Source organism: Dipteris shenzhenensis, chromosome 4 (genome assembly GCF_047967505.1).
Source record: "Dipteris shenzhenensis isolate YYH24624 ecotype China chromosome 4, Dip_SZ_1.0, whole genome shotgun sequence".
Taxonomy (NCBI): domain Eukaryota; kingdom Viridiplantae; phylum Streptophyta; class Polypodiopsida; order Gleicheniales; family Dipteridaceae; genus Dipteris; species Dipteris shenzhenensis.
Window position 1 is genome coordinate 53,150,619 of NC_141599.1, and position 25,798 is coordinate 53,176,416.

General features: G+C 43.0%; 1 protein-coding gene across 1 annotated transcript; it reads left to right on the top strand.

Moving 5' to 3' along the window:
* Positions 1-1,300: 1,300 nt before the first annotated feature.
* LOC147903034 (uncharacterized) lies at positions 1,301-23,998 on the top strand. The gene is made up of 11 exons (XM_087374174.1): positions 1,301-2,001; positions 2,132-2,449; positions 2,551-2,604; positions 3,139-3,273; positions 3,399-3,491; positions 3,660-3,748; positions 12,733-13,126; positions 13,504-13,854; positions 14,351-14,514; positions 14,625-14,719; positions 22,442-23,998. The coding sequence occupies exons 1-11, from the start codon at positions 1,917-1,919 to the stop codon at positions 22,704-22,706; spliced, it is 2,043 nt and encodes a 680-aa protein (XP_087230300.1). The 5' UTR covers positions 1,301-1,916; the 3' UTR covers positions 22,707-23,998.
* The last annotated feature ends 1,800 nt before the right edge of the window (positions 23,999-25,798 follow it).

Genomic DNA, 25,798 nt, shown 5'->3' on the forward strand with positions numbered 1-25,798 from the left:
GCCTTGACAATGATTACAATAATATACTTGTCAACCAAGAAACAATCAAAGCCAACCTTAGACCCTACAAGGTAAAAGAAACAAGAATCAAGGTTGGACTGCGCTCGTTGAGAGCATTTAAGCATTAGAGCGCTGACAATGATTGCAATAATGTACTTCTTGGTAGAATTGTGGATGTTTGTGTTATTTGAGGAAGGTGACCCCATCATTCCCACGATGCAATCATATGCTTCATGGAAGATAGGCTACATAGTGCCGACTCCTTGTAGACAAAGTTGGGGAGGGTGACTGCGTTGCCCCATCTCAAGTGAATCTGTCGTGTTGTGTCATAGACATGATGATTAAATTTGGCACATAGAAATAGGGCTCGGCCCCAGTGCCGACAATGGTTAGTCAAGAGGCAAAAGCAGAGTTCTTGAGATGATGGGGGCAGGACGGATGTTGTTTGTGTCCTCAGGTAAGGCGATGGGGCTACACGTGGTGTGCTAAGAGCCCAAGATGAGAGAGGCATCGAGGGACACTTTTTAGGCAGGTAGCATTGTGCCATCAAATGAAAAGTTGAGCTCTCCTTGAGCCACGTGTAATATCGGTTCTATATTATTTCTTTTCAAGAAAAGCTTAAAGTTGCGTGTCAAATAACCATCCCTTCTCCTACCTCGCCATCACCATTCCTCCTGGCTTCCTGATTGGTCGCTCTTCCTCCTTCTTTGTCTTATTCATTTCATCTCCTAATTGATTTTCTTCTTCATTCATAGTCTTCTTCTTTTTAGGCACCTTCTTCATCGTCTACTTCATTTGGCAAATAGTACCTGCCTGGATTTAGTTTGTGGTCTATTTTTTAATTTGAAGTTGCCAAAGAGCGCCCCATACAGGGTGACTAAGATGAGGTCTTGAGCTACTGGTGCCGCTACTAATGAGGGATGTACTTTTTGGTGGTCTATGTTCGAATTTGAAGTGGCAAAGAGCGACTCATACAGGGGGACGAGGGCGAGGTGCCGCCGGCCGATGTGTGCCACGTGGTCTACATGTGGCATGGGCAGAGGCAAACAAAGGTATGTAAGGCCTCTCGGATGGGAGAGGGGATAGATAGGGGTCACAATAGTGACGAGAGGGTGACGTAGTGTCAGTCGTCAGCTAACTGTTGATCTTGATCTTACCATGACCTTGATCCATCTTCAAATCATGGTCATCGTCATCTTCTCAATGGTGGCATTTCTGAGCGGCTCATCTTGGGCACCTATATACACAACAATGTACATTCACTAAGTTAATGAGCGGGAGCAGGTCGTGACTAGGGGCGTCTCCTCCTGCTCCTCCTCTGCTTCTCGCCTTTCTGCATCGCACCTCCACAACATAATGCCGCACCTTCAGCCCTTGCTCCTCCTCCTGTCGCTGCCAGTTCTTCTCCTTCTCACCCCAATCGTAGCTCCCCTTCCAGTTTCGCCAGCCCAGTTACCACCGCAACCAGTTCTGAAGTTGCTCCCGCAACAACGTCAAGATGAAGGAGATTTGCTTGCCTCCCACCCGGACGAAGCTGCATTTCAGAAGACGGTGTCACGGCATCCCGTAGACTTCGGTTGAAGTGGACGGAACAACTGCAGGAGAGGTGGACGACTGTTTATTCAGGCCTGCTTGCGCTTCGCGAGAGCACGGCACTTCCAATGCGTAATCGGGAGAGTTATACACCGAACGTCGCCTCTGGCCATTGCTCCCTTCGCGTAATCGAGATCCGACCTTCTTCCTGAGGCGCAAAAATTGCCGCGTATCTACAGAAGCAGTCTCTGGTGGAAGGCTTTTTCATCTGAGGATCTACTGCTTAGCAATTTATAAGTCGCAGGGAGCCTGCGCATTGCTTTCCCGCTTCTTCTACGGCTGCAACCGTCAGCTCTAGTTCTCCACTGCACGGGCGTCCTGTTATGGTTTCTATTGCAAGCGATGTCTACCCGAATAGATACGTTCGTTTCACCCACCGGATCTTCCATTATTGCATCATCTTTTGCGGTGAGTTTGATATTTCTTCCCAAAACGGCCGCACTTGTACCCACCTCCAGTATTTTTACGAAAGAAACGCACGCTGGAATTCCTATCGTTTGCGTTTTTAAAAATCTTCTCGTGTTGTCGTCTCCTGCAGTTATACTTGTCACAGATTTTGTTGATTGCTCATCCTATTCATTTTCTCCTCACACTTACGTATTGGAGAATGATACGCTTTCTGCAAATGGTTCCAACATAGTCGGAGTCGTCGATCCTGGTGTCCTAAAGGTCTACACTTTAGAGGGACAGAACTGTGTTGGGGAAAGTATGGTTCTTGTTGTCGCCCTTGAATCAAGCCCTATAAACATTCCGACCACTTTCGATTTCGATAACGTTCAGTATCTGCTCTGGACAAATATTGAAGGTCACAATCCATTTTTGGATGCTGACAACGACACAGTTGTGGCTTCCACAGGTGAGATTTTGTCAAGCCGTTTGATGTTGATACGAAGTGGTCCTTAGGCGGCACATGATTTGCAAGAGACGATTCATCTCAAGCTTTCTGTACTTATGCAGGTATCCGGAGTCCAAGTTTGGACAGCTGTAGTCCGTTTACACAAGTAGAACAGAGTAAGTTTACTATTGCGCTGTTCGTGCCCCAATCGGACTGAATGATACTCTTTAGGGAGGTGATTGTTCAGCTGCACATTCTCCTATCTCACAAGCGAATTAACCTATTGGATTGTGTTGAAGAATTCAATTTACCATACTTTCCCAGAGAGAGGATCGACTGGAATATTTTGTCAGTTATAAAGGAGATATGTTAGTGTACTTGTGATGTAGGGAAATTTAATGCACTTGTGACTACTTTGAAAATTTACTGCTCTGTTTGTTTTACTTTTATGTGTTAAGTCTGGGGTACGTACCTAGGTTCATTTAGATAATAAAAGTCGAATAGCGCGTCATAGGACAAGACAAAGGGAAATCACAAGCAGGGAAATATAAGCTGTGATGATGATTCTGTTGTCTTGTTTGGCAATGCTAAGTACATGTCTAGTTGGAGCAATCTTTTTGAATACTCTTCATTTAGTCGTGTGTCTGTTTTGAAGATGTATGTTGTTGAGAATTGGTACGCTGTGGATGACATGAATGTTATGTTTGCAGAAGTGACATGCCGTCAGTCTTATGCCTTCCTGAAGATGCAGCTTACGGAAGCCTATTTGGATACAATCCCTTGGTATGTTGGTGTTTCGTCTGTGGGAAGCCTACTGAACTATTCCTTGAAGGCATGGTGCGTAGGTATGAAGATTCCTTAGCCACAAGCATTTCTATCTCAAGTGTAACTTTTGTAATGACGGTCAACTGGCATTGTTTACTTCTATTCAAACTGCCATGGCAAACACTTTCGTCTTTATGGTATGCAGATGGTGAAGCCCACACCAGTCTAAGAAAGCCATGTGCTAGTGTTGGCACAGCAGGCTGCTATGATATTAGAGAGGACGTAGTGTGTGCTGCAGGTATAAATTTTATTTTGTTAAGGCCTTGCTAATTACCAAATTAACTCGGTTTCTGTGGATGCACTATGATGTTTCGTTAAATTAAGAATCTCTAGTTCCAACAACGTATAATAAGGGAGCTCGGTAGTTGGTGGTGATTGTATCTGACAAGTTTGATACTTTTGACAGAAAATGTTCCTTTAACACCCGATCAAGCAAGGTCACAACTCTATGGATTATCTTTGCAGTCTGGCGCGTGGAAATATTACACATTTAATGTACGATGACTAGATTTTTATCGATCCACGTTTACTTTGTTGATTTTTGTTGAGTTGTTGAATTTTTGGGAGCTAGCCTACGCTTATACAGTGTACTGTTGATAAAGAAGAACTGAAAAGATTTTCGGAGCCACAAATGTGCTACTTTGAGCAGTTGACCATGCTCTGTGGTTTTTGTGAAGATCTCCTCTAGAATCCTCTGGTCTTTGGATAAACTATGCAGTGCTAGCTCTCGCTTATGTCTTTTGCATGTTAGTCAAGCCAAACAAATGCGTTTTTATATTATCGGCCTGAAATTTGAATGTGGCATTTAACTGCCTGATAGGGCAGTAGCTGTATCATGGAATGGCGCCCTTCACTTTCGACATTAGGGGAAGATAAAGTTCCATGTCTAATGCATCTCAATGTAGTTTGATATGCCATCAACAAATTGGTAAACCAATCTCTTATCGTAGGTTATGTCTTTCAAGGAACCTCTGACTCTTTGCATGAAGCAGTTGATTTTTTTTATTTTTTTTATTTTTTTTAAAACCTCACTCCACCCGTTTTGATTAATTGAATTGTGACATTCAAGTTTTGTTGGTGGTGTGGTACTATGCATAATTGGTATTTGAGGCTAGGCTTGGAGTGTTGCTGTATACCTTCCAGTTGCCCCCTTTGGAAGGAAAGGAAATTACCGCTCGTTGAGACTAGAAGCTGTTGTTTCTTTGTCATGCAGTCATGCCTTTGAAGGGTATTATATCCTTATCAAAGTAGAAAATGCAAGTGCTCAAAGAAGGGAAAACAGGCCTTGAAGGATCCTCTAGCAAGCCATTTATTGCGGATCAACCCCTTCCTTTTGCGTCAAGCATTATCTTTTGTGAATCATGTGATACTGATAAGGCAGGCAAGCTAAATGGACACTATTTGATGTCAGCTCTCCACCTAAGAGGAGCACATGGGGGAGGATGACATGTAGCAAGCTTGGGGATCTGAGGGAGGCCACGTGGGCGCAGTATAAGGAAGCCACATGGTCTGGACTGAGGGAGGTTGCTATAGGCCCGAGGGCCCTAGATTAGGGCTAGGCAATAGCCCAAGATATGGGGGCAGATTGGCGCTATATGCCCTGGAATGGATCAGTCAGGTCTGCAGCAGGTCAATGGCGGGTTGGCAGACCTCAACTCGACATCTGAAGGACGGGAGCAGTAGGCGCCTATAGTGGGCCAGTTATATGCCCTGGAATGGACCAGTCAGGTCTGCAGTAGGTTTATGGTGGGTTGGCAGACCTGAATTCGACATTTGAGGGGCAGGTACCTTTGCAAGAAGGAAGGTGACCCAGACTCAGATAAGTGCACCTTGTCAAGTGAGGATTGCAAGGTTTGTATTAATTGCATGTGGAAAGATATCCATTCCAATGACTTCATGTGTTCTGTTAACTGTAATACTGAGACCACTATATGGGGGGGAACCAAGAGGACTTGATAGTGCTTGCAATAATAAGGGCTAAGACAAAGAAGTATTTCTTATGTCTAATAAACCTCAACAAAAACTTGAACATGCGGTGCAAGTGTTACCGTTTGAAGGTATTGAAAGTACACAGAAGTAGAGGTTTTCAATTGGTATCGTTAGTGACCAAGATAGCAAAAACAATCATTGTTGAAGATTGGTTTTCATGAGGTTGTTAACTACTTTGAATTTGAGCAGTGCAGACCATCCATAGAGTGATGGTCAAACCAAAAGGGTTAATCAAGTCATTGAGGTATGTTCCGGGGGCAACTAATAGGGAATATTTGCCCATACTAGAATTTGCATATAATAATGCCAAACTTTCAACAATAGGTTTTAGATCATTCATGATGATGTATGCATTTTAACCTAGGTCTTCAATTGAGTGGGACTTGAGAAAGAGAAGGTTCATGGCAGGTAAAGACTTTCTTGAACATATGAACCAAATGCTTAAGCTAGCCAAGGATAGCATTAGAAAGGCTCAAGAGTGAGCAAGTTATGTAAATCCACATCATAAAAAGATGGAATTTGAAGAAAAGGGGAAAGTCTATCTTAATATGCTAGAATCTTCCAAAATCCTAAAAGTGGATAAATGCCCAAAGTTATCTCCTAGATATTGTGAACCGTCTCTGATAGGTAAAGGATTGGAGAACTTACTTACAAATTAGCTGTACCATACCAATGTATAGTATTGTCAGTTTTTCATTTAACGAGATTGAAAGGAAACTAGAAGATGATGATACTCTCATTGGAAATAAAGTTCAAGTTGAACACATTCAACCTGCAAATCCTTATCACATGAACCCAAAAAGTTTTTAGATTGACAGTAAAAAAGAACAAATACTCAAGATATTAAAAGTGTTTGGTTTAGTGGAAAGATAGACATAAGCACAGTTCAACATGGAGAAGGGTAAGCAATTTCCAAAATAGGTTTTCCTATTTTGTTTTTGAGGACGTGAACACTGTTAGCGAGGAGGGGGGGTGGGCGGATGTTATGTCAACTATAGTATGAGACGACGGTCAAAGGGAAAACTAAGAGTAATTAAGGCTAAGACCTAGGGGTATCCTTATGTCAAGCAGGTATGGAAGGGAGCTCACTAATAGAGGTCTTAATATGGAGTGGAGACCTCACGGGTTGGTTAATACAGAGAAGACCTCTCAATCGTAGCTGCTTTAACATCATGGATGCTATTTCTTACTTCGAAGATGAAGGCAAGATGGACCGGGATAACTATCCAATCTAGAAGGTGAAGATATGGAGCCACATGGTAGCAAGGAAGGTGACATCTAGAGGGGATATGGGTGCGATAGAAAAGGGTATTAAACCTGCTGATCTAGAAGAGGTAGAAGAGTAGGGGGTAGATTTGCCTTTGTATTGCAAGTCTGCATTGCCTTAACTTGGCTGAAGCATTGGGGAAAGTGGTTTGTGCCCTAGAATGTGAATCTTTTTTGTGTTTTGTGGGACACTGATATGACGGGTATGCCATCCCAACAGGGTTTTTCCAAATTGAAATGGGGCAAATTTGAAGGTTCTTGTTTTGAATGTGGCAACTTTAGACATTTGTAATTTGACTGTCCACAGGTTCTAATGAAACCTCCCCGTGCGATTGCATGCCCAAATGATGCTTGTTTGGCAAAGCCTGAGTAGCACCACATGCTCGTGGTTCGGGGAATGCATCACCCCCCTCGGTGGCTGAAAAAGGCAAGGCTAAAATGCAGGTTACGCAATTCCAAGACAAGACAAAATGCCAGTTGGAAAGAAAGCTTCTTCGTCAAATTGGCAGTCGGCCAAGAATCTATTTAAGCCAAGGAGAATGGCTAGTAGAAATTGGATGGAAAATGTGTCATCCTCCAAGGAGGCTGTGGCAGTGGATCCATTTGGGGTTGGCAAGCTGTGTCCGCGGTTGTTCGAGCTGATTCACTGTGTCTACCTCTAATAGCAGCTGTGCCTTTTGATAATCCTCTCTCTTCCCCTAGCCTTTTTCTAATGATGACTGAGGGAATGCTTATCCTGGCCCGCCACAGCCTGGAGCTGCCATGCAGGAATAGCTTTGAGGTTATGTCACATCTGCTTGTTTGTAAATATTTACATACCGATGAAATGCCTTACATATAATAGGGCCGCTGCAGCATAAATAAATGGAGGCTGCTTTGGGATTATATGGCTGTTCATAGGCTACATATTGTCTGTTTGCAAGAACACAATCAACACTCCTTAGTGCGAAGGTTTCTTTGCGGGATTTCACATCTTTTATGCTGGCCGTGCTTTCTTTTAAGGGGTGCGATGCTGATTCGTCATGATTTACAGCCGCAGATGGTATAGAACGACCAGCATGGTCGTTACCTCATTGTATGATGTATCATAAAAGGGGATGCTTATGAGTTTCTATAATTTATTCATCTGCTATTTCTGCGGTTCGGGCTGAGATGTGGCATCATTAATCATAATATCCCTGGAGGGGTAATGCTTTCATTTTAATAATTATTTTTATTGGCACTGCGGATAGTACTCACATTGCTCTTACTAAGGATAGTACTCTCATTGCTCTCACATGATGCGAAAGAAAGGGATGCTTGGACACTTATGTCTGGCGCTTTGCATGCTTGTGATTTATGGCAGCATCTTATGCCTTATAATGTTGGATATACATTTCATCATAATGTCTAGTTGTGAGATGCATTTGGATTATACTTTGTGTTTATTTGATCATTTTTCGATATCTACGACCTTGCATTTTGGTCTACCGGTGCATAGTGTGCACCCGCCATGCTTTTATTGGTGAGCAATTCTTATCTAAACCACCATGCCTTTTAAGTTATGGTCGAGTCTCTCATTCATAGGCTTGTTTCACATGCTTCTGTCAATATGGACTGGGCCTGGGACTGTTTTTATTGGGTATGTAGGATTTGATTAGAGATTATGGCAAATGCTACCTTGGGGAGATGCGTCGCAAAGTGGTAGATGCAAAGGCTCTGATTCAGCATTTTACTTTGTAGCACAGCAGTGCCGATTGTCCATGTATGATCAATCTACTTTCTAGGCATGGCTGTGAATGATCAACAGAAGTTAAGAAAATGAAAGCTTCGCTCTCGTCAGAAAGCCATGCTGGATACTGGCTGCTCTTCCAAGGCTTTCTTCCAAAGCCTTCATTCTTCTTGCCGTATGCTTACTTTACATTGGGTGTAGCGGCAAGATGGTTCATGGACAATGAATAGGATGATGTAGTGCGGCAATACAATTCTACTATGTCTGCAGTCCCCCCTTGTCCTTTACTTGTAGAGGTTGATGCCATGGATGTTTTCCTTCGTAATGTTCCAACAATTCTCTCCCAAGAGGATGCCTATAAGTTGGAGCTGTCTTTTACAAATCAAGAATTGAAAGCTGCATTGTCTAAAGTTTGGTGGTGTGCTCAAGATCTCCAGATTGGGATGGCCTCAAAGTTGAATTCTTTGCTGAATTTTGGAATCTTCGCAGTTCTATTTTATTGCACATGATTAATATTGCTTGTCTTTTTGACAACTTGCCTTTATTGTGGAAAAAGGGATTGCTGTGTTCGATTCCCAAAAAGCACATGTGCCAATATTTGTTGATTGGCGGCCTGTCACACTGATGCCTGTTGTATATAAGTTGATTTCTAAAATTCTAGCTCTACACCTATCACATTTCTTATATATTGGCTTGTAGGCCAAAGACGTTCATCAAAGTTGGCCGAGGTTGATAGCAGCTATGATCGAGTATTTTGGTAAGGAAGAGGAGTTGGAGAATGTGTACCTGCAGGTGGCAAACCTGAAGCACTCAGAAGGTGAGATGGCGCATTGATATGTGGATCGAGCAGTTGTGCTCCTGGACCGTTTAATTGCCACGCAGGAGGACAATGCCAGATTTTGAGCTGGAATGACTCAGCATGTGCTGGGCTACCTTGTAGTAGGAGCAAGTGATGAATTCCGCCTCAAGCTTAAATGGGAGAATCCAAAAACCATGGTGCTAGCACATCAGATTGCTTAAAAGTTTGATAAAGTTCAATTTGACCCCGCTTCAAAGAAGAGGGTTGTCCCTCTGCAATCCCCTCAATTCTTGCAACAACAACCCTACTCAGTATAGAGCATGGACAATATTGTAAATGCTTATGTGGGCATTGAATATGTCAAATACACCTAGCAGTATGTTATGATTATGCAAGTTGATATTGGAAACGCCTTTGACATTGTCAGATGGGATATTATCGCAGCTATTATGTGACGGTTGGGCTTTGGTCCTAGGATGCAAAAGATGATTTACTGGCTTTATGAAGATGGCACAGCTTGTTGTGTTTTATATGATGCCCTTTTTTCTCAATGGACTTTGGGCTGTTGTGATCGTTAAGGCTGTCCTCTTAGTGCCCTTTTTTTTTCAATTGTCACTCATCCATTGTTGATGCATATGGATGCGTTGGTCTCGCAGTAGTGTTTGTATGGCATTGACTTTCCATGTGGTACACATTTTGTAAGCCAGGCCCATGCTGATGATCCTTTTTTCTTTGTGCTGAACTCGGAATTTGATGTTAGGCATCTTACTCAGGCACTTGGATTTTTGGAAATTGTCTACTTGGCCATTGCATGTTCACTTCAGATTGTGCACTCCGTTTTTATGGCATTTGCGCAATTTTATTTGCCATGTGTTCCCTGGTCTTCTATGTATTTAAAAAAAATTATCTTTAAGGTTATGAAATGCATTTCGTGCACCAGGCATGATCGTAAGGTGATCCGTCTTCTCAAATACAATTATGTTTCTTCGTTAAGGATGCATGGGGGTTTGAATATCCTCAACATTCAAACTCATATGTTAGCTTGCAAAGCGTCACTCTTGATCTCCATTTTGGAGTAGCATCAGCCCTGAGCCCTTATGCTTTGCTTGTATGGCTGGCTCTTTTCATATAGATGCTTTTGGCTATTGGATTCCTGCCATCTCGAATGTTATTTTTGGCCACTGCACGGTCGAATTCTTGGCTGTCCCCTTTCTACTCACCTAATGAGTTGTGTGTTTGATTCCCCTTTTGCTCATCTTCAGCCTAGAAAAGCGTTTCTTTTGCATCACTTAGGGATCTCTATAGTGGATAATGTGGTGGATGATCGGGATTGTAATCTTTCTTTTCCTTAGGCTAGAAGACAATATTATATGGGTTTGCATCACATGCCTATTTGACACATTGTCGCTTGTTTAATACTCTTCCTTTCTTGGATTGGAAGTTTGATACCAAAGAGGATGTTCTACATCTTTTCTGGACCAGTCCTACTTCTCGTGATTTTCTTTCCAGGATGAGGACTTGCCTTCATGCTCGGTCTCTTGGGATTCTTTGTTAGAAACATGGTGTGAGGGAGAGAGAGAGAGAGAGAGAGAGAGAGAGAGAGAGAGAGAGAGAGGGGCTAGGAAGTGAAGAAGTGATACTCAAATGAGGACATAATGGACCACTTTGTGCCCCACATCTTTGGCTTGGGTAGTTCTCTAGGACTAGAGTGCCTCTCAAGGTGCAGTTCATAGAAGGGCAGCCTTTGGCCCTCATTCTTCATCCACTCCTCATGCCTTCAAGCCTTCAGAGTAGTAGAGCCCAAGCCTCCCCGCAGCAAACTAGCAAGGCAGCCTCAGCCTCTTCAGGGATCTAGTGAGGATTCACCTCCTGTAGGTAGTCTAGTCTTTCAGATTTGCAGTGAGGGTTTTAGCCTCTTCATACAGTTGTATTCAGCCCTTTGGGCATTCATTATTCAGTTTATCTATTTTCTCTTTGGAAGTCCATTACATTCTCTCTCTCACCCACATCCGCAGCAACACATTGTGTATTGAGTGCATCATCTTGCAGTTGCAGTTAGTATTGAGTAGGAGAGAGAGTGAGGATAGTCTATCTCCCGCTACAAACACTCTTCGCTCTGAAGGGAGGTGTTGGAGATATCATAGCCAAAGAGTGTGGTGATGTGGTGCGCTGGTGTGTAGTCCTAGGAGTTCTCATTTTGGGGGACAACCCAGGGCAAAGTACCTCTTATTGACTCCAAATACATTCAGTTTAGAGAGACAACTCAAGGTTGAGAACCTTTATTTGCTTCATCACAAACACACAGAGCTAAGCATCATCTATCACCTCTGAGAGGAATAGATCATGCAACCTACTAGATAAAGCTTCCTGCTTAGGTCTAGTAGATGTAGCATAAATATTCTTGAGCTTGTCCAGAGTCTCCTTGGCTGAAGTAGTGAGGTCAAGTTGATGCAGCAATTTGTTGACCAACCTCACATTAATAAGTGCTATTGCTTTGTGATGTTGCTCATCCCTAGTTGAGAGTGATGCTGATGAGCCTTCACCACTAGGACGAGGCTCCATAGTATCAAACGGAGGTAGCAATGCAGCAAGCTGAAATGGGTAACCAGCAAATAGAGGGGCTGGTCTAGGGCTCTGAAATGAGCCAGCAGCCCAAGAAATGCTTGAATTAACGTGTCCAACAGCTGGTAGATGCAAGTGATGTAGCGGGCCTCCACAATGAAAAACGTCTGTTGTATGTATGCTAGAGGCCTCAAAACAGTTTCAAAATGCTCAGGTGGCTATTCAAAGTGCACCGGGGTGCTGCAGCAAATCTTCATGCAGAGAAACGATTGATTTTGATGTGTTGAAAGGCCAGAAACACCTTGAAAGTGGTGGAAATGCAGCTGCAAGGTGATTTAGGGTATTAAAATGCTGGAGCAGATGAGGAAAACAGCCGAAATCACCTCTGATGTAGGCAGTTATGTTGCAGCAGCACCAAAACAGCTCGAAATTGCAGCAGTAGCTCCAAACTAGGTCGAAAATGCCTCCAAAAGTCACGAAATTCTGCAGCAAATGAATGGTTCATTTCTGCTGCAGCAGCCTGCAAACCCTAAAAACGGGATGGAACAGCTCCAAAAAGGCTCGAAAATCCACACGTGCAGGCGTCTCTTGGAAGGTGTGTCGACCAGCAGGCTATGGAGAGGCTAAATGGGCAGAAATGAGCACAAGGAGCTGCAAAATAGAGGCAAAATGAGGGTAGCAAAGAGGGCGGTTGTGCTGAAACTCTAAACGGGTAGAAGACAGCTGCAAAGAGACATCCATTTCAAAATTTGTATTTGTAGATGCAATTTATCGACACTAGGAGTCATCCGTGCTTATTTCAAGAGTTTGAGGGTCCAAGGCTCCCTTTTAATGCCTAGTGCCAAGTCTAATAGTTGTTGAGAAGGGCATGATTGGGAAGATCTATGAAGGAAGCCAACTTTAATTCTTTTCCTGTAGTGTGTTTATTTTGATATGTATGTGTGAAACCAGGTGGGGGAAGGGGGGGGGGATTTTCATTTTCTCAGATGCTAGAAGATGTTGAGAATGTGTTTTATAAAAAAACATGGATGTTTGAAGACGTTTGACCATCAGCACTGATGGAGCTTATTCTGAAAAGTCACAAAAGGTTTAGGATATTTTTCGAGGATATGTCATGCAGATGTGCATGCTTATGTTGGATTGGATTTGCAGGTTTCTGACAGTCAAACACGGATTTTGGTGGAAATGTCTCGCTCACATGGTGATGTCATGCTTTTCCTAAAGCCTGGAGATGATAATGGCCTCAAACAGGAAGCATTGCCATCAGAATTTGACATTGATAAGTATGCTGACAAGCAGGGCTATGAGAATCGGCAAAATTACCATCACTACTACTTCACTGGAACAGGGCTGTTCTTTATTGGGATCTACAACAATGATGCATGTGTGGAAGAAGCTTCCTTAATAAATCTCACCGTTTCCACTGCATCTGTGCAAAGCTCCAATCACTTGTGCCCAAGGAATTGCTCTTATCCAAGTGGCCAATGTATATCGGATCTTGTGTGCAAATGTGCGGATGGTTATGGTGGTGATTTTTGTGAAGGATGTATGTTTTCTGAACTGTTCTAAATCTCCTTTGTGTTTATTGTTTGACACAAGTTCTCCCTTTTATTTTGTGACATGGGAGTAGTTTCTGTTTCTCCCAAGCAAATATCTTATTTATTGAGTGTAAAATAGCTCAGCATGAAAAAGCAACAAATTCTTTCCTGCCCTGATTGGACGCATGTTGAACACAGTCGTAAGGTGGAAAAACTAACGAAATGAAAGCGTCCAGTCACGGTGCTTAACATTTAAACTTGATGTGGTCTTCTTGGTCAATTTCGTGAAAAATATGTATTGTATAGCCTTCTCTGCTGAATGTCAGTGCTTGTTTGAGATAATTTGGCAAAGAACTAATAATTGTTTTGACTGTCAATGTCACAGCATTGCAGTATCCAAGTTCCAAGCAGAAGATTTCTGGTTGGCTCTTTCCAGGTCAAGTCGCATACTTTGAGATAGCTGGCGCCAAGTTGCATAATCAAAGTAATGTGTCAATCAAATTTTCTTGTAATGGGAGCAACACAATCTTGTTGGCCCAAAATGCGGGCTTTCTTACACTGGCAAATTATTCATTAACTTCGAGTGGCAATACTTCCAATAGCAACCTTGCAGAATCTTTGGAGTATGACATCGGAGCTGAAGAGTTTCTAGGAGGAGACCTTACTTTTGCCATCTCCAATCTAGATTACATTGTGCATGAAACTTCTTTTTATGATATCATTGTGGTACTGCCTGGTATACGTCCAAGCTTCATTCTTTGTGTTTGATTGGATTTTCCACTGCTCAAGATCTTGATATCTGTATTTGATTTATTAATTCCGGAGTATTGGGTTCGATGTAATTTGTTGCCTGGTGAAAAGGGAAAACAGGATTTAGTTTGTGGTGCATCCTGTGTAAAACTCAGCCAAGGCTCTGGTTTGAAAATCATGAATCCACTTCGCTGGATGGGAAATTTTGTTTCGCATATGGATTTGTCGCATAGGATTAAGCTGTCTACTGCTGGAAAGTGAACTGTGTGTATCTTGTGTTATCTTGTCAACTAATGTGTCACCTTCTGCCTTTGTTCACTAGCATGGTGATGGTAGCCCATTTGATGATCATGGCAGTATGCCATTGTTTGCTTTAATTTCTCTGTGTCTTGATGCATCGTTTTCCCTTTTGGATTCTCTATGTGCATGGCAGTTTACTACGGTTGCATACGTGGAAGATTCTCATAGAGTTTTCTGCACAGGTGGAAAAAGTTTGGGCATTGTGGTTATACTTCTGATAGCAATCAGTTCTACACTGCTGTTTTGCTTTGCCATGGCATTTTCAAAGATTAAACTTTGTCAAATGGATTCGCCAAACATGGACCAAGAACTAGGTTCTTTCAACTTCAATATTGGAAGGGAAAATGTATGCTCCCATCTTTTTTGTATGGAAACAGTGCTCTTTAATCCAAAATTTTGATTTGAACAAGTCTTCTCAAAATTTTAATTTAGACTTGATTGTGTCTGTATTGTCAGGTTTCACAGAGGGAAGGTGGACTTGACAGAACTATCATTGAAAGGTTTCCATTGCTTTTATTTGAAGAATGTAACCTTCCAAAAGCTAAGGCACAGTAAGCATCTTTACCTCTTGTTTGAGATTCCTTCAGTATGGCTTTGAGTGCTTGATTCTTTTTCTGCTTGAGCTTCTATATTGGTGTGCTGAGATAAGGCACAATATCTTTACCTCTTGTTTGAGATTCCTCCAGTATGGCTTTGAGTGCTTGATTCTTTTTCTGCTTGAACTTCTGTATTGGTGTGCTAACTTCAGATTTCAAATCCATCACTTGATTAAAAATGGGATTGTGCTAGCTCTATTGTTGGGCTTCAGTTCCAAATTCTTCTTGGATTTGTATTGAACATGATCAGATCTAGCTGGTTGTATAAGTAGGGCTAATTGATGCCGACTTGTCAAGGTGCCAATTTAGCCAAATGGATGCCAACTTACCAAGACAAAATAGGCGGTCAAGTGAGTCCAGTTTGACCAATCCAGCAGTGCCAACCCAACGGCGGGTCAGTCAATGGAGAGGGCTAAAGCTAAGGGAGACATGGAAGCCCTCAATTGCTTTTCAGCTAGTACATGACCAAAACATTGCGGGAGTGATAACCACTCAATTTCTTTTCAGCTAGTACATGACCAAAACATTGCAGGAGTGATAACCACTCAATTAAGTGCCTCCACATTACAAGTTTCTAGTTGCAAGAGGTAGTCCCCAACTTGTCAGTTTGTAAGTAGATTCCCTTTTTGCTTAGTAGGCCACAGCCTGCCAAGTGCTGTTATAGAACTCTAGATCTGAGGACAATTATCTCATGGCTCAATTGCATCTTACACATGATTCGAGCATTTTGTTTTTGGTCATCCTCTTGAAGTCTTCACAACCTTTTGAAATTCATGTATGTTCTACGGTGTCCTTCGTGCATCCCTTACTTGAAATTGTTTTATTGGCACATAACACGATCCATGAGCTTTCTGTAACTTTCTCTCACAGGAAGCGTTTGTCTATGGTATTTTTTCCTTGGACAAAAATTGAGCATTCATCTTGTAGTGTAGATGAAGATGAGATGCATAAGCATCAGTATGCAGCCATCCATCATCTTTTGATGAGATAGGCTGTGCGTTCAGGACAGCATATGGTGGTCCAGATCATCTCAATGCATCCAGAAGGATGTGGAGGTGCCAAACAGACGCCCAAGATGATGATGTGACATCCTAGCCACATGGGCAGCACTCTGAGGTGCTCACACAGCCCATGGGACTGGCAGCTGTAAGGCACGGATGTGGAGTGCCCGCAGGCTGTTGACATGGCAAAATGCCACACGGACCTATACAGCACCAATGTGGCAGTAGATGCTACTGCTGACATGGCTGCTAATGAAGTTGCTGACATGGCAGTCAGCATGATGATGTAGCAGGCGACTGCTGATGTGTCTCTCCCACTCTCCATCATCATATTCTCTTCCCTCTTGACCCCAGCAAGAGTGTCCAAGGTGTATTGCATGCTTGCACTTTGATACTTCACCTCTAGTCTCCTGATTTGTGCAAGGCTACTGACATCTCGAGAACGTGGTTTCTACTCCATGTGGAGATTCATTTTCAGCCTGATTGGGCTGTGTCTCTATCTCACTAGATGTTACTTCTAAAATGATCTTTCCTTGGACCAAAATTGAGAATCTGTGTTGTTCTTTGTAGCACTAGATCTCATTAGCATGTTATCTCGGCACTGCCAAACTTACACCATTATGCCCTTAGATAGCTGACACTATATCTAGCAGAGTTTTAGAAGTTCTTGCCTTTTTGCATGTTCAGTTTTTGTTATAGTCACTGCCCTAGTTATGAACCCTATGTGAGAAGGATATAGGGCTGTATGAGTTTTGGTAGACATAGAATGGATGGAGGCTGCATGGGTCTATTCATGATTGTGACACGTCCTTGGTGGGTTGAGGGACTGCTATATACAACATGCATTCTATTTAGGGGTTGGCTCGCCTAGGGTCTGTATCTAATGGTATCCCTCTAGGTCGGCTATTGGTTGGCCCACTATCAAGGCTGGCCAACTCCTTTTGAAGGAGGGGGAAGGTATTTGCGAGATTCGAGGTAGTTGTAAGGTCCTTTGCATTTATTTTCCACTGAGGTCTGCATTAGGTTGATGTCCGGCATGTAGTAAATCCCAAAGGTTCAACTCTCGTGATCTACATTGACCTTTAAATGATGGAGCCCTTTGCAGAGACTCTAGTTTCAATTATGTGCACTCTTATTCGGTATAATGTAGTCTGAACTTCAGTTTCAGTCTCGAGTTTCTCTCTCTTGCTAAAGGCTTCCGTATGGCTCCCAATTTTGATGAAGGGGGAACTTGGATGGTGTAGACTGTCCATTTTGAAAGGTAAAGGAAGATTTGGAAGGTCACCATGGGACGTGGAGATCTCATCTTAGGACTTCAGAAGCCTAGGTGATTTCTCATGTCTAGTTTGCAAAGACATCTGTTGAAGCTTGTACCATATTGAAGGACACTCATGAGGAAAATAATGGAACATGGGTTCTCAAGCTCTAATAATCAGTTGTATATCATGAGGGAGGAACATTACTTTGCATGACCGCATCCAATAAGTTCTCAAGCTCTATTATTCAATTGTATATCATGAATTCTCAAGCTCTAATACTAGGGAGATGTGTTTTGATCGTTGGAGCTGATTCAAGATTTGGTTAAGGTTTAAATGGTATCAGAGCTAGGTTCGCCACTTTCCTTGATGGCAACGATCCAAGAAATTCTCAGATCTAATGATTTAGAGATATTTGGACCGGAAGAGAGATTTTCGATACGAAGATCTAGACAAGGAGTCCCTGTTTGATTGGGATCCAACTCCGCCTATTTCGCTCGTGTGTTGCAAGCCTTTGGAGCTGCGACTGACTATTTGTTTACCAAGGAGGATTGCGAACCAACTCCACTTGTTCTGCTCGTGTGTTGTAGGGCTTTGGAGCTGCAATTCATTATTTGTTTAAAATCTTTTCTGGGCAAGTTGGTGGTTCGTGGCCTCACCCCAGGTGCAGAGCCTTGGAAGCTCCTCTTACAGCGAGGGCTTCTGAGGAACACCCCACGCACTGGGGGACAGTGGCAGCCTTCACATAGATGGATCTTCTCAGAGACCCCCCCTTACGAGGAAGGGCCCTCCTCTGATGAGGAGTCTTCACAGGGTATGGCAGAGACTGGCAGGGGGTCTCATTCGTGCTCCGCTCAGATGCAGAGAGGAGTTTGAGCGCCAGCCCCCTATGTGGCACCTAGTGATCAGAGATCAGGAGGGACGTATGCTCGGACATCGGACTCACATTGGTTGGGGCACAGTGGGACAGTGGTCCAGCAGGGTAATTTGGCCGTTGGAGAAGACTATCTATGGAGACAGAGGCGAGGCTTGACGCCCTAGCGCATCTGCGAGGGGCAGGACAGCGGATGGGCGAGATTGACTTAGCCATTCCTGAGTCCTGGTGGGAATGACTTTACGTTTGGAGAGACAGTAGATGGTTGGGACAGTTTTCCCGTACTGATGTTCCCTTGAGGATGTTGATGTAGCACGCACCCTGGCTTCTTCCGTGTAGGACTTGGAGGCCTACTTCAGCCACTCACTGAGAGAGACCTCGAGATGGATGGGAGTCTTGATGGGATACACTGGCAGATGATCAGAGTGGTAGGACATTTGGGGAAGGAGTGGCACATTGACCCTCCCAGTATCTTAGAGAAGGATGCGTCTAGATGGCACCTTTGGCTATGGGAGGGTAGACCCCTAAAGGAGGTCCAGTGGGATCCGGGAGAGTGGTTCTGGCCCTCCAGGGGTAGCCTAGCTGAGCCGGTGGATGAGGTGCCTTTTTTTCCTACACCACACGGATTGGCAAGAGGCTTCAAATGGACTTGTCGAGGTGGATCCCCTCGAGGGAGAGACATTGGGTGACCCAGAGAGTGCCTTGAGATGTGCGCTCTAGAGCAGATGCGAGTGGAGGGGCAGTGCCATTGTTGCTCTGATGGTGTCCTAGAGACTATGCTGCATTGCCTATGGAGTTGTCATAGCACTGCGAGGATCTGGACGGGAGCCCTTAGGATCATGACACGTATGCAGAGTCTTCATAGAGACTACACCTGGGGGACGGTGACTTGGTTGACAGAGGTAGGACACACGTCTCAAATTGATGAGGTCTCCCCAGCCTATCGGATACAGGGTCAAAGCATCCAAAGGATTGCACTCCACGAGGCAGTCCCTCTTGACAACCTAGCTCCTTCTTCTCCTAGGGAGGACAGTGTTTGGGAGGTGGTAGCGAGCATCACGGCTTGGAACATTTGGGTGGCTCGTTGTAGTCTTATGATGGGTGAGCACGCGGTTCCACCCTCGGCTACCCTAGGTGCCATCTGGCAGGATATCATTTACACTCTACGGTCCCCACCTGGGAGTGTGGGACTCAAGGCTCTAGAGCGACTATTGAGAGGCGTGCTCGTTTTTGCAATGCTTGGCTTGCAGGTGTTTTCTACATCTTCACTCCGCGAGGGATTCGATGGCTATATAGTCCCCCCACTTGGTTGTTAGCCCCAGTTCCAGAGATCCCCTAGGTAGTGAGCTGGGTTTCTCTGGAAGAGGCCAGTTTCTTTCTTTCAGCCTTTTCCGGTTTTTTCTATACTTAGCACCTTCGGGGCTGCTGTCTTGTATGAAATCTTTCAAGCATTAATAGAAGGTTCCTTTCTTTGAAAATAAAATAAAAATGGTAAGTCCACTTTTGATGGAAAGTATGGAGCACGATAAAAAGCTTTGCAATTTATCTACCAGCTCGATATAGCTTTCAAAACATGGCCTTATCGGGAGAGTCAAAGTTGAAGATTGTAAGTCTATATCTTACAAACAATGCCAATGCATGGTGGGGTGCACCTTTATTTGTAGATGATGCGCCAAAGAAGTAGAAGGATTTCAAGAAACAATTTTATAAGCAGTTCTTGCCTAAAAATTTCTTCGATGACATTCACAAAGCTTGGGATTGCGTGAGTATGATAGCTTCAGATATTGGTGAGACTATAATCTGAAGTTTTGGGTCGCTTATCTTCCATCAGTGATGTCTCAGAAAAGACTAAGCTTCGAAAGTATAGGGCTGGTTTACATCCTAGTATCCATGCCCCAGTGAGTATTGAATCCAAGAGATGCAAGATAGTAGTAGCTTCAAAGGCAAGGATGGGGACACCATTAGAAGGAACATGGTATCAGGATAAAGTCGAAAGAAGTTTTGGCCTCAAATGCTGAAGGGTTCATCGAAGCCCTTCAAGGATAATCAAAGTTCACTAGAGAAATCGGGAAACCGTATCCAAGCTTGCCGGGCATGCCGTGTGCCGCGGCTCCGCCTCGGACTTGAAAAACTTAGCGAACCGAAACATCATTGTAGCTAAAGGAAAGGAAATCAACTGAGACTCCGTTAGTAGCGGCCATGGGTTTTCATATGGCATAAGTGACAAAGTGGGATTTGTTTCCCTCTTTGCTGCAATCATCATTTGTTCGACGAAATCGTGCGTGACCTTGAGGTTGAGTGCCCGGTACGTGGTGCACCTGCGGCCTTCGGCTTCGTCACAAGCGGCGCATATGTCCTGTAAGGCGCTGTTCAGCTCGAGACCTTCTAGATGGAAGAAAAGTGCTTCCATTGTGGAAAAGAAGGTCATATGACTGCCTAGGACCCCAAAAACCCTCTGGGCTTGAGGGAACGGAAAACACCTTAAGAACCGTAAAAGACCTTGGCTGGAGTTGTTCCTGATGATCTAGGGAGAGTGGCCGATCGTGAGGACAAAGAGCTTTGCCTTTCATGGGGCAAAGTAAGATAAGGACTCAACTAGTACATGGCATGCATGGATTGACTAAGATTCAGTGGTCTAGTGATAACATGCTTGACCACTCATGACAACATACATCAATGAACTCATCATGACCACCACCACCCCCCCCCCCGCCCCCCCCCCCCCCCCCTTTCCCTTCCCTTGCTACGAGCAACGGCATGGTGAACTGATAGAGTCTTTTATAAAGCAAGGCAAATACAATCATTTTCGTGGATAACCCTGGCAGAGAACTGTTTATTGACTCAAACACATGCATAAAATTTATTCCACTCATTTCGGGGGAGGGTAGAGTACCCTTAGACTCTCACACAAGTAAACTAGAAGGCATATTCCTCATATATCTCCTCAGACTCAAGAGATAGATTGGAAACTGCTACATACTATGCCTGCTCCTCAGGCCTAGTGGAAGGTACAACATCATTGTCTGCATCATGTTTTGCTGCTGCTACAAGATTTGCATGCTCCTTGGACTGTCCTCAACCATCTTCTCAAATCAATGATCTTGAATGTGACCCAATTTCTTGCAGAAAGTACACTTGGGAGGCTTTGGAATCTTCTTGCCTTTGTCCTTTGAGTGAAATGCATGCTCTAGAGTGGCCTCCTTTAGCTCCTTAAGGCGGCGGTCTTTGTCAATGAGAATGGCTGTCATTCTTCAAAGCTGAGTTCTCATGCAACATGTAGGACAGCCAAGACATCGGAGTATCTGGTGCTCTCTTATCATTGTCATCAACTTGAGCTTCAAGAACCCAAGCTGGTGGATGTTAGAACCCAAGGTACTCAAGTGTTTTGTCAAAGGTTGATCTTCATTTATGCATAAAGAAAAGAACTTCTGTTTCAAAAATGCCTTGGAGTTATTGATCTTGTGGCCGAAGAGGTGATCCAACTTGTCCCATATTTCTTTGGCAGTCTTGTTGAGGTTGAATGATATGATCTGCAAGGCCCAAGCCAATATGTTGAAGTGCTTTGTTATTCTTATCATTCCATGTCTTGAGACCTGGAGTCCCTCCTTTGGGCATTGGTTCGGTTCCTTTGACAATGCCCCAAAGTCCATCTCGCATGACAAGCAGTCAAAGCTTAGTCTACCAGGTTGGGAAATTGGTGCTGCTGAATTTCTCAACCACAAACTATTTTTGTTTATCTCCATAGCTGTTGGAAACCCTGACAGGAATAAGGGTTTCCAGCAGATTGGGGTTTCTGCAGTTAGCGTTTTTGAGACAGGAATCAGGAGCAAGAGCTCTTATGAATCCTTTACGAGAAAAAATTACAAATGAAACCAATGGAAAAAAGATTGCCATGTCCTATTCCTAATCCTAGGACTATGTTGATACCCTCTATGATGTCCTAAGGAGCCTATAACATGATATGGACGATATTTTACACCCCACCAACTCCACACTTCATCATGTTATGCTTAAGGGAGGCCATCAAAAGACTATAGAATCTAAGGATCATGAAGGCCTCCATGTGGAACTCCGGACTCAACATTGGGAGACTCTTAGTGAATAAGGCTTCTCAAAAAAGAAAAAAGGGCTTCTCTTAAAGGCTCTTCCCGTCTCCTATACTATCAACGCCATTATTTCCATTCATGAAGTAGGACACCCTATGGATAAAGGTAACTACTGGAGCATCATGTAGGCCACTTGATGGCCAAGGTCCTTCTAATCTTAAGACCTATGGTGCAGGACATAGTAAACAAAATATACAAAAGTGTCTTCCAAAGTTGCCTTGACTGCTTCTATACTTCCAAGTGCATGTTATGAAAGGATATATGACACAGGTTCAAGTGCTGCGTATACATGTAGTTGACGAACAAATTTGTCTTCAATAGGAAGAAACCATCTTTCAATTCGGACAAGCATATAAATGACATTTCAAAACTTATTTTTCTTTGCTCAACTGGCAGATGTATAGGTGCAGAACATTGCTAACACTTTTGAGTGCTTTCAGGTGTCCTATTTGCTTGGGCGAATATGCAGCAGGGGAAATCTTGCGGAAAATTCCTCTTTGTTCTCACCTTTTCCATGTGGATTGCATAGATAAATGGCTGGTCTGCAACAGGAGTTGTCCATTGTGCCGTGTGATATTGTTGAGACTCAATGAGGGGCACCAGGGGAGGTTTGCCACAGAACCTCACTTGACAACAGGCAGCACTTTGGAAAATAGTCTGATTTCTCCAGAGTTGCCGCACCTCCAAGATGGGCCATTAAGATAGTATACAGTTTTGTTTTCAGGTTTGCAGAAATGACTAGTCAGAGTACAGGCTTTGTATCTGTCTTCATTGTGTTCAGGATATTTACAGCTGGTTCTTTCTGCTACTCGAAAGGAATAGTTTTGTTTCATTTACTGTGGAAGTCAGATCTTTGGCAAATCCACGCAAGTTTTTGAAGCGCTACAGCAGGAATGTTGCTGCTTCAAGCAAAGTGAACTATTGCCCAAGATTCATTATTCTGGATGTCCTAGCATTTTCTTATAGTGCTGTGAGATGCCTCCGTATATTTGGCTCCAATTTTTTATTAATTATCAGAGCTTTTGTAAAGTAAGGCCCTCAATACACTTGGCTTCTCATTGCATAGCTTGGCTGAAATAGAGCTAGAGTTGTCAACAGTAGGCTCAGTGACGGTTATTACTGCTTTGTGGTGGTAAACATGTTTGGGATGACTCTGAAGCAAATGTATGTCTGAGACTCGAAAAAGCTGGGAGGTGGTGAAAGCTCACAGCAGGGTTTCATGCTATCAAGAGAATCTTCTGTGTTCAACTAATTATTGGACCTGTCCGATGAAATGACTTAATTATGGCACCGCTAATGCTTGAAGCAAGGTCAGGTGGTGTATGCTTGAGGCTAGTGGAGTTTGGGGACTGTCTTCAGACCTGGGAGACGTATTGCAATGATGCGCACCCAAACGTTATCTGCTATCATGTGGAGTTTGCAAGGTGACATGTATTTATGCGCTTGGAGAGTAGTCATATCAAATGCAAATTCGACACAGTCGTCGTAAAAGCTTGTGGCTTGATTTACCAAAGATGTAATAGGGAGGGTTTCGAAGTCCATGATAATCTGGACATTGTTGCAAGAATAATGCTTTAAAGCAAGCATCTTTGTACTCTGAACATCAAGGTAGAGCTAACATCCAAGTTTTTCGACCAAAGGGCAGAGCAATGCTACCATATGATGCCAGAAGGGTTCTGGGATTTAAAGGCAACATTGATTGTACTCTTCTCAACGTTGTGGGCCATCGGAAGTCCCAGTTATTGTTATTATACTAATTACTCTTATTTAAATTGTCAGTAGCCTGAAAGAGTCCAGATAGTTGACAAAGCGTGTATTGCAGGATATCACAGTTCGATTTTTAGTTTGGAAAGCATTAGGCTAAAAGCAAAGAAGAGCTTATATTTTTTCCTAATAGTCCAATTAGTGTAATCCAACGCCCCTGGGTTAAGCCCATTCTCGGTTGCTTGTCGTCAACGATGATCACTAATGTAGTGTATGGTGAGCGTGTTCTTGAACAGGACGTTCATCCTCGACTGGTGGTAGACAGTTGTCGTGAATTGGCTTTCAAGCTTAGCACCACCATATCGACCAGCGTCACCCTGCTGTGTGGTACGTGCTGGTACGTCAAGTACTTTATCCTGAAGGTCTTTCTCGAGCTGGGTGTTTTGTAGACGATACCTCAAAGTTCCACTCAAATATCTAGAGTAGGAGCAAAGGGAGCACAGTTGGACCAATTTAGCCAGGACTAATTGGACAGATTTTCCTGTCCCTTTCTTGGGAAAATTTTAATTCCTCTAATATTCCTCAATAAGGCCGTGCTTAGAGAAAAATTAGAAAACTGTTTGCCTTTTCATTTATGTATATATGGAGTGGTTCGTCCAATATGCAAAAGATGTTCCTACAAGTGTGTTAGCACTGCCTTCCAGGCAGCGCTATCGTTACACTTATCTTTTAAAAAAAGTGTGCCTCTCCATTTTTCGCAACGTGGCCCCCTTCTATTTTGGTTCTTTCTCTCTCACTCACGGACTCACTCACACACACTAGTTCTTTTCTTAAGAACTCTCTCTCTCTCTCTCTCACGGAGTTTGCAAATCATTGGAACTTTCCTATACACAAGCTTCCATCACTCGTGTTGCAAATGAATCATTTATTCATCTTGACAATTGTTTTCCTTTGATAGAACCAATTGAAGGCAGAGCTCACGAGTACTTGTACTCACTTAATGGTTATGTCAAAATTGCTCCAAATTTGGTGTGTAAGTTGTAGTTGGTTCATTTAGTTGTAATTTGAATTTACAGTGTATCATGTTTTGAAGATCTGTTGATTGTGTGGTGTTGTTTTAACAGTTTTAACATATCAATATTTAAAGCACGTATTAATAATATTCTAGAGGTGGTTTTAGTAATGTTTGCTAGAACATTTTCCAAGTATGAGATGAATATATTGTAATTTATGGAGAGGGGTTTGTAGATGTTGAAGATGATGTAAGTGCCTTTTTTTCCACTTACTTCAACACTAGTAATTTCAATCCATTGTTCTGTGTGTGTTTAGTATTGTTTATGAATATGTTTTTCCTAACTAGTGTGCAGGACCTTGATGGCGAGTAGTTAGTGATTGTAGATAGGCCCATCCAAGACAAGCATCCTCACACAAGCAATTCCCTATACAACCAGTAGTAATAAGAAAAATCCATAGAGCTCACGGCTTGACAATAGAAAAGCTTGCTTTCTCACCAAAAGGAGTGCACACACTGTCTCACATACACAATGCTATTTCGCGTTACAGTATAAAACCTATACTTACTCGACCCACTATGATATGATAACTTTAATATTGTCAGCGATGCAAAAAAGGAAATGGAGGGACTAACCAGAGAAGCATTGCGGAAAACTATAATGCAAGTTAGATTAAAAGACAAAGACAAATAAATTGCTCATTCAATCACTCAACACAAGATCCCTACAAAGATATGAAGCGAATATCAAGAGAACAAATCATCTCATGAACTCAGATATCATTTATTTATAAGAAACTAGAACAACATTTGTGATTTTGAATATTACTGTCCAATCTTTTTGTATGGCTGATGTGTATGCATTTTTGTTAGAATTTGTTGTTTGCAAGCCGATGTCTTTGCGAGGAAATAGTATCAAAACGATGTGTTTTTCCCTATAACTTGATGATGCCATGAAGATACCATCAACTCCATTTACCAAGCCATCTTGTTGGTTGATGTTACTCGAGCATAGTTTGACTAACATGCCTTCTTTTATTTAAATTATTTTATGTAGACCATTTGTTATTTTAGGGTCTTC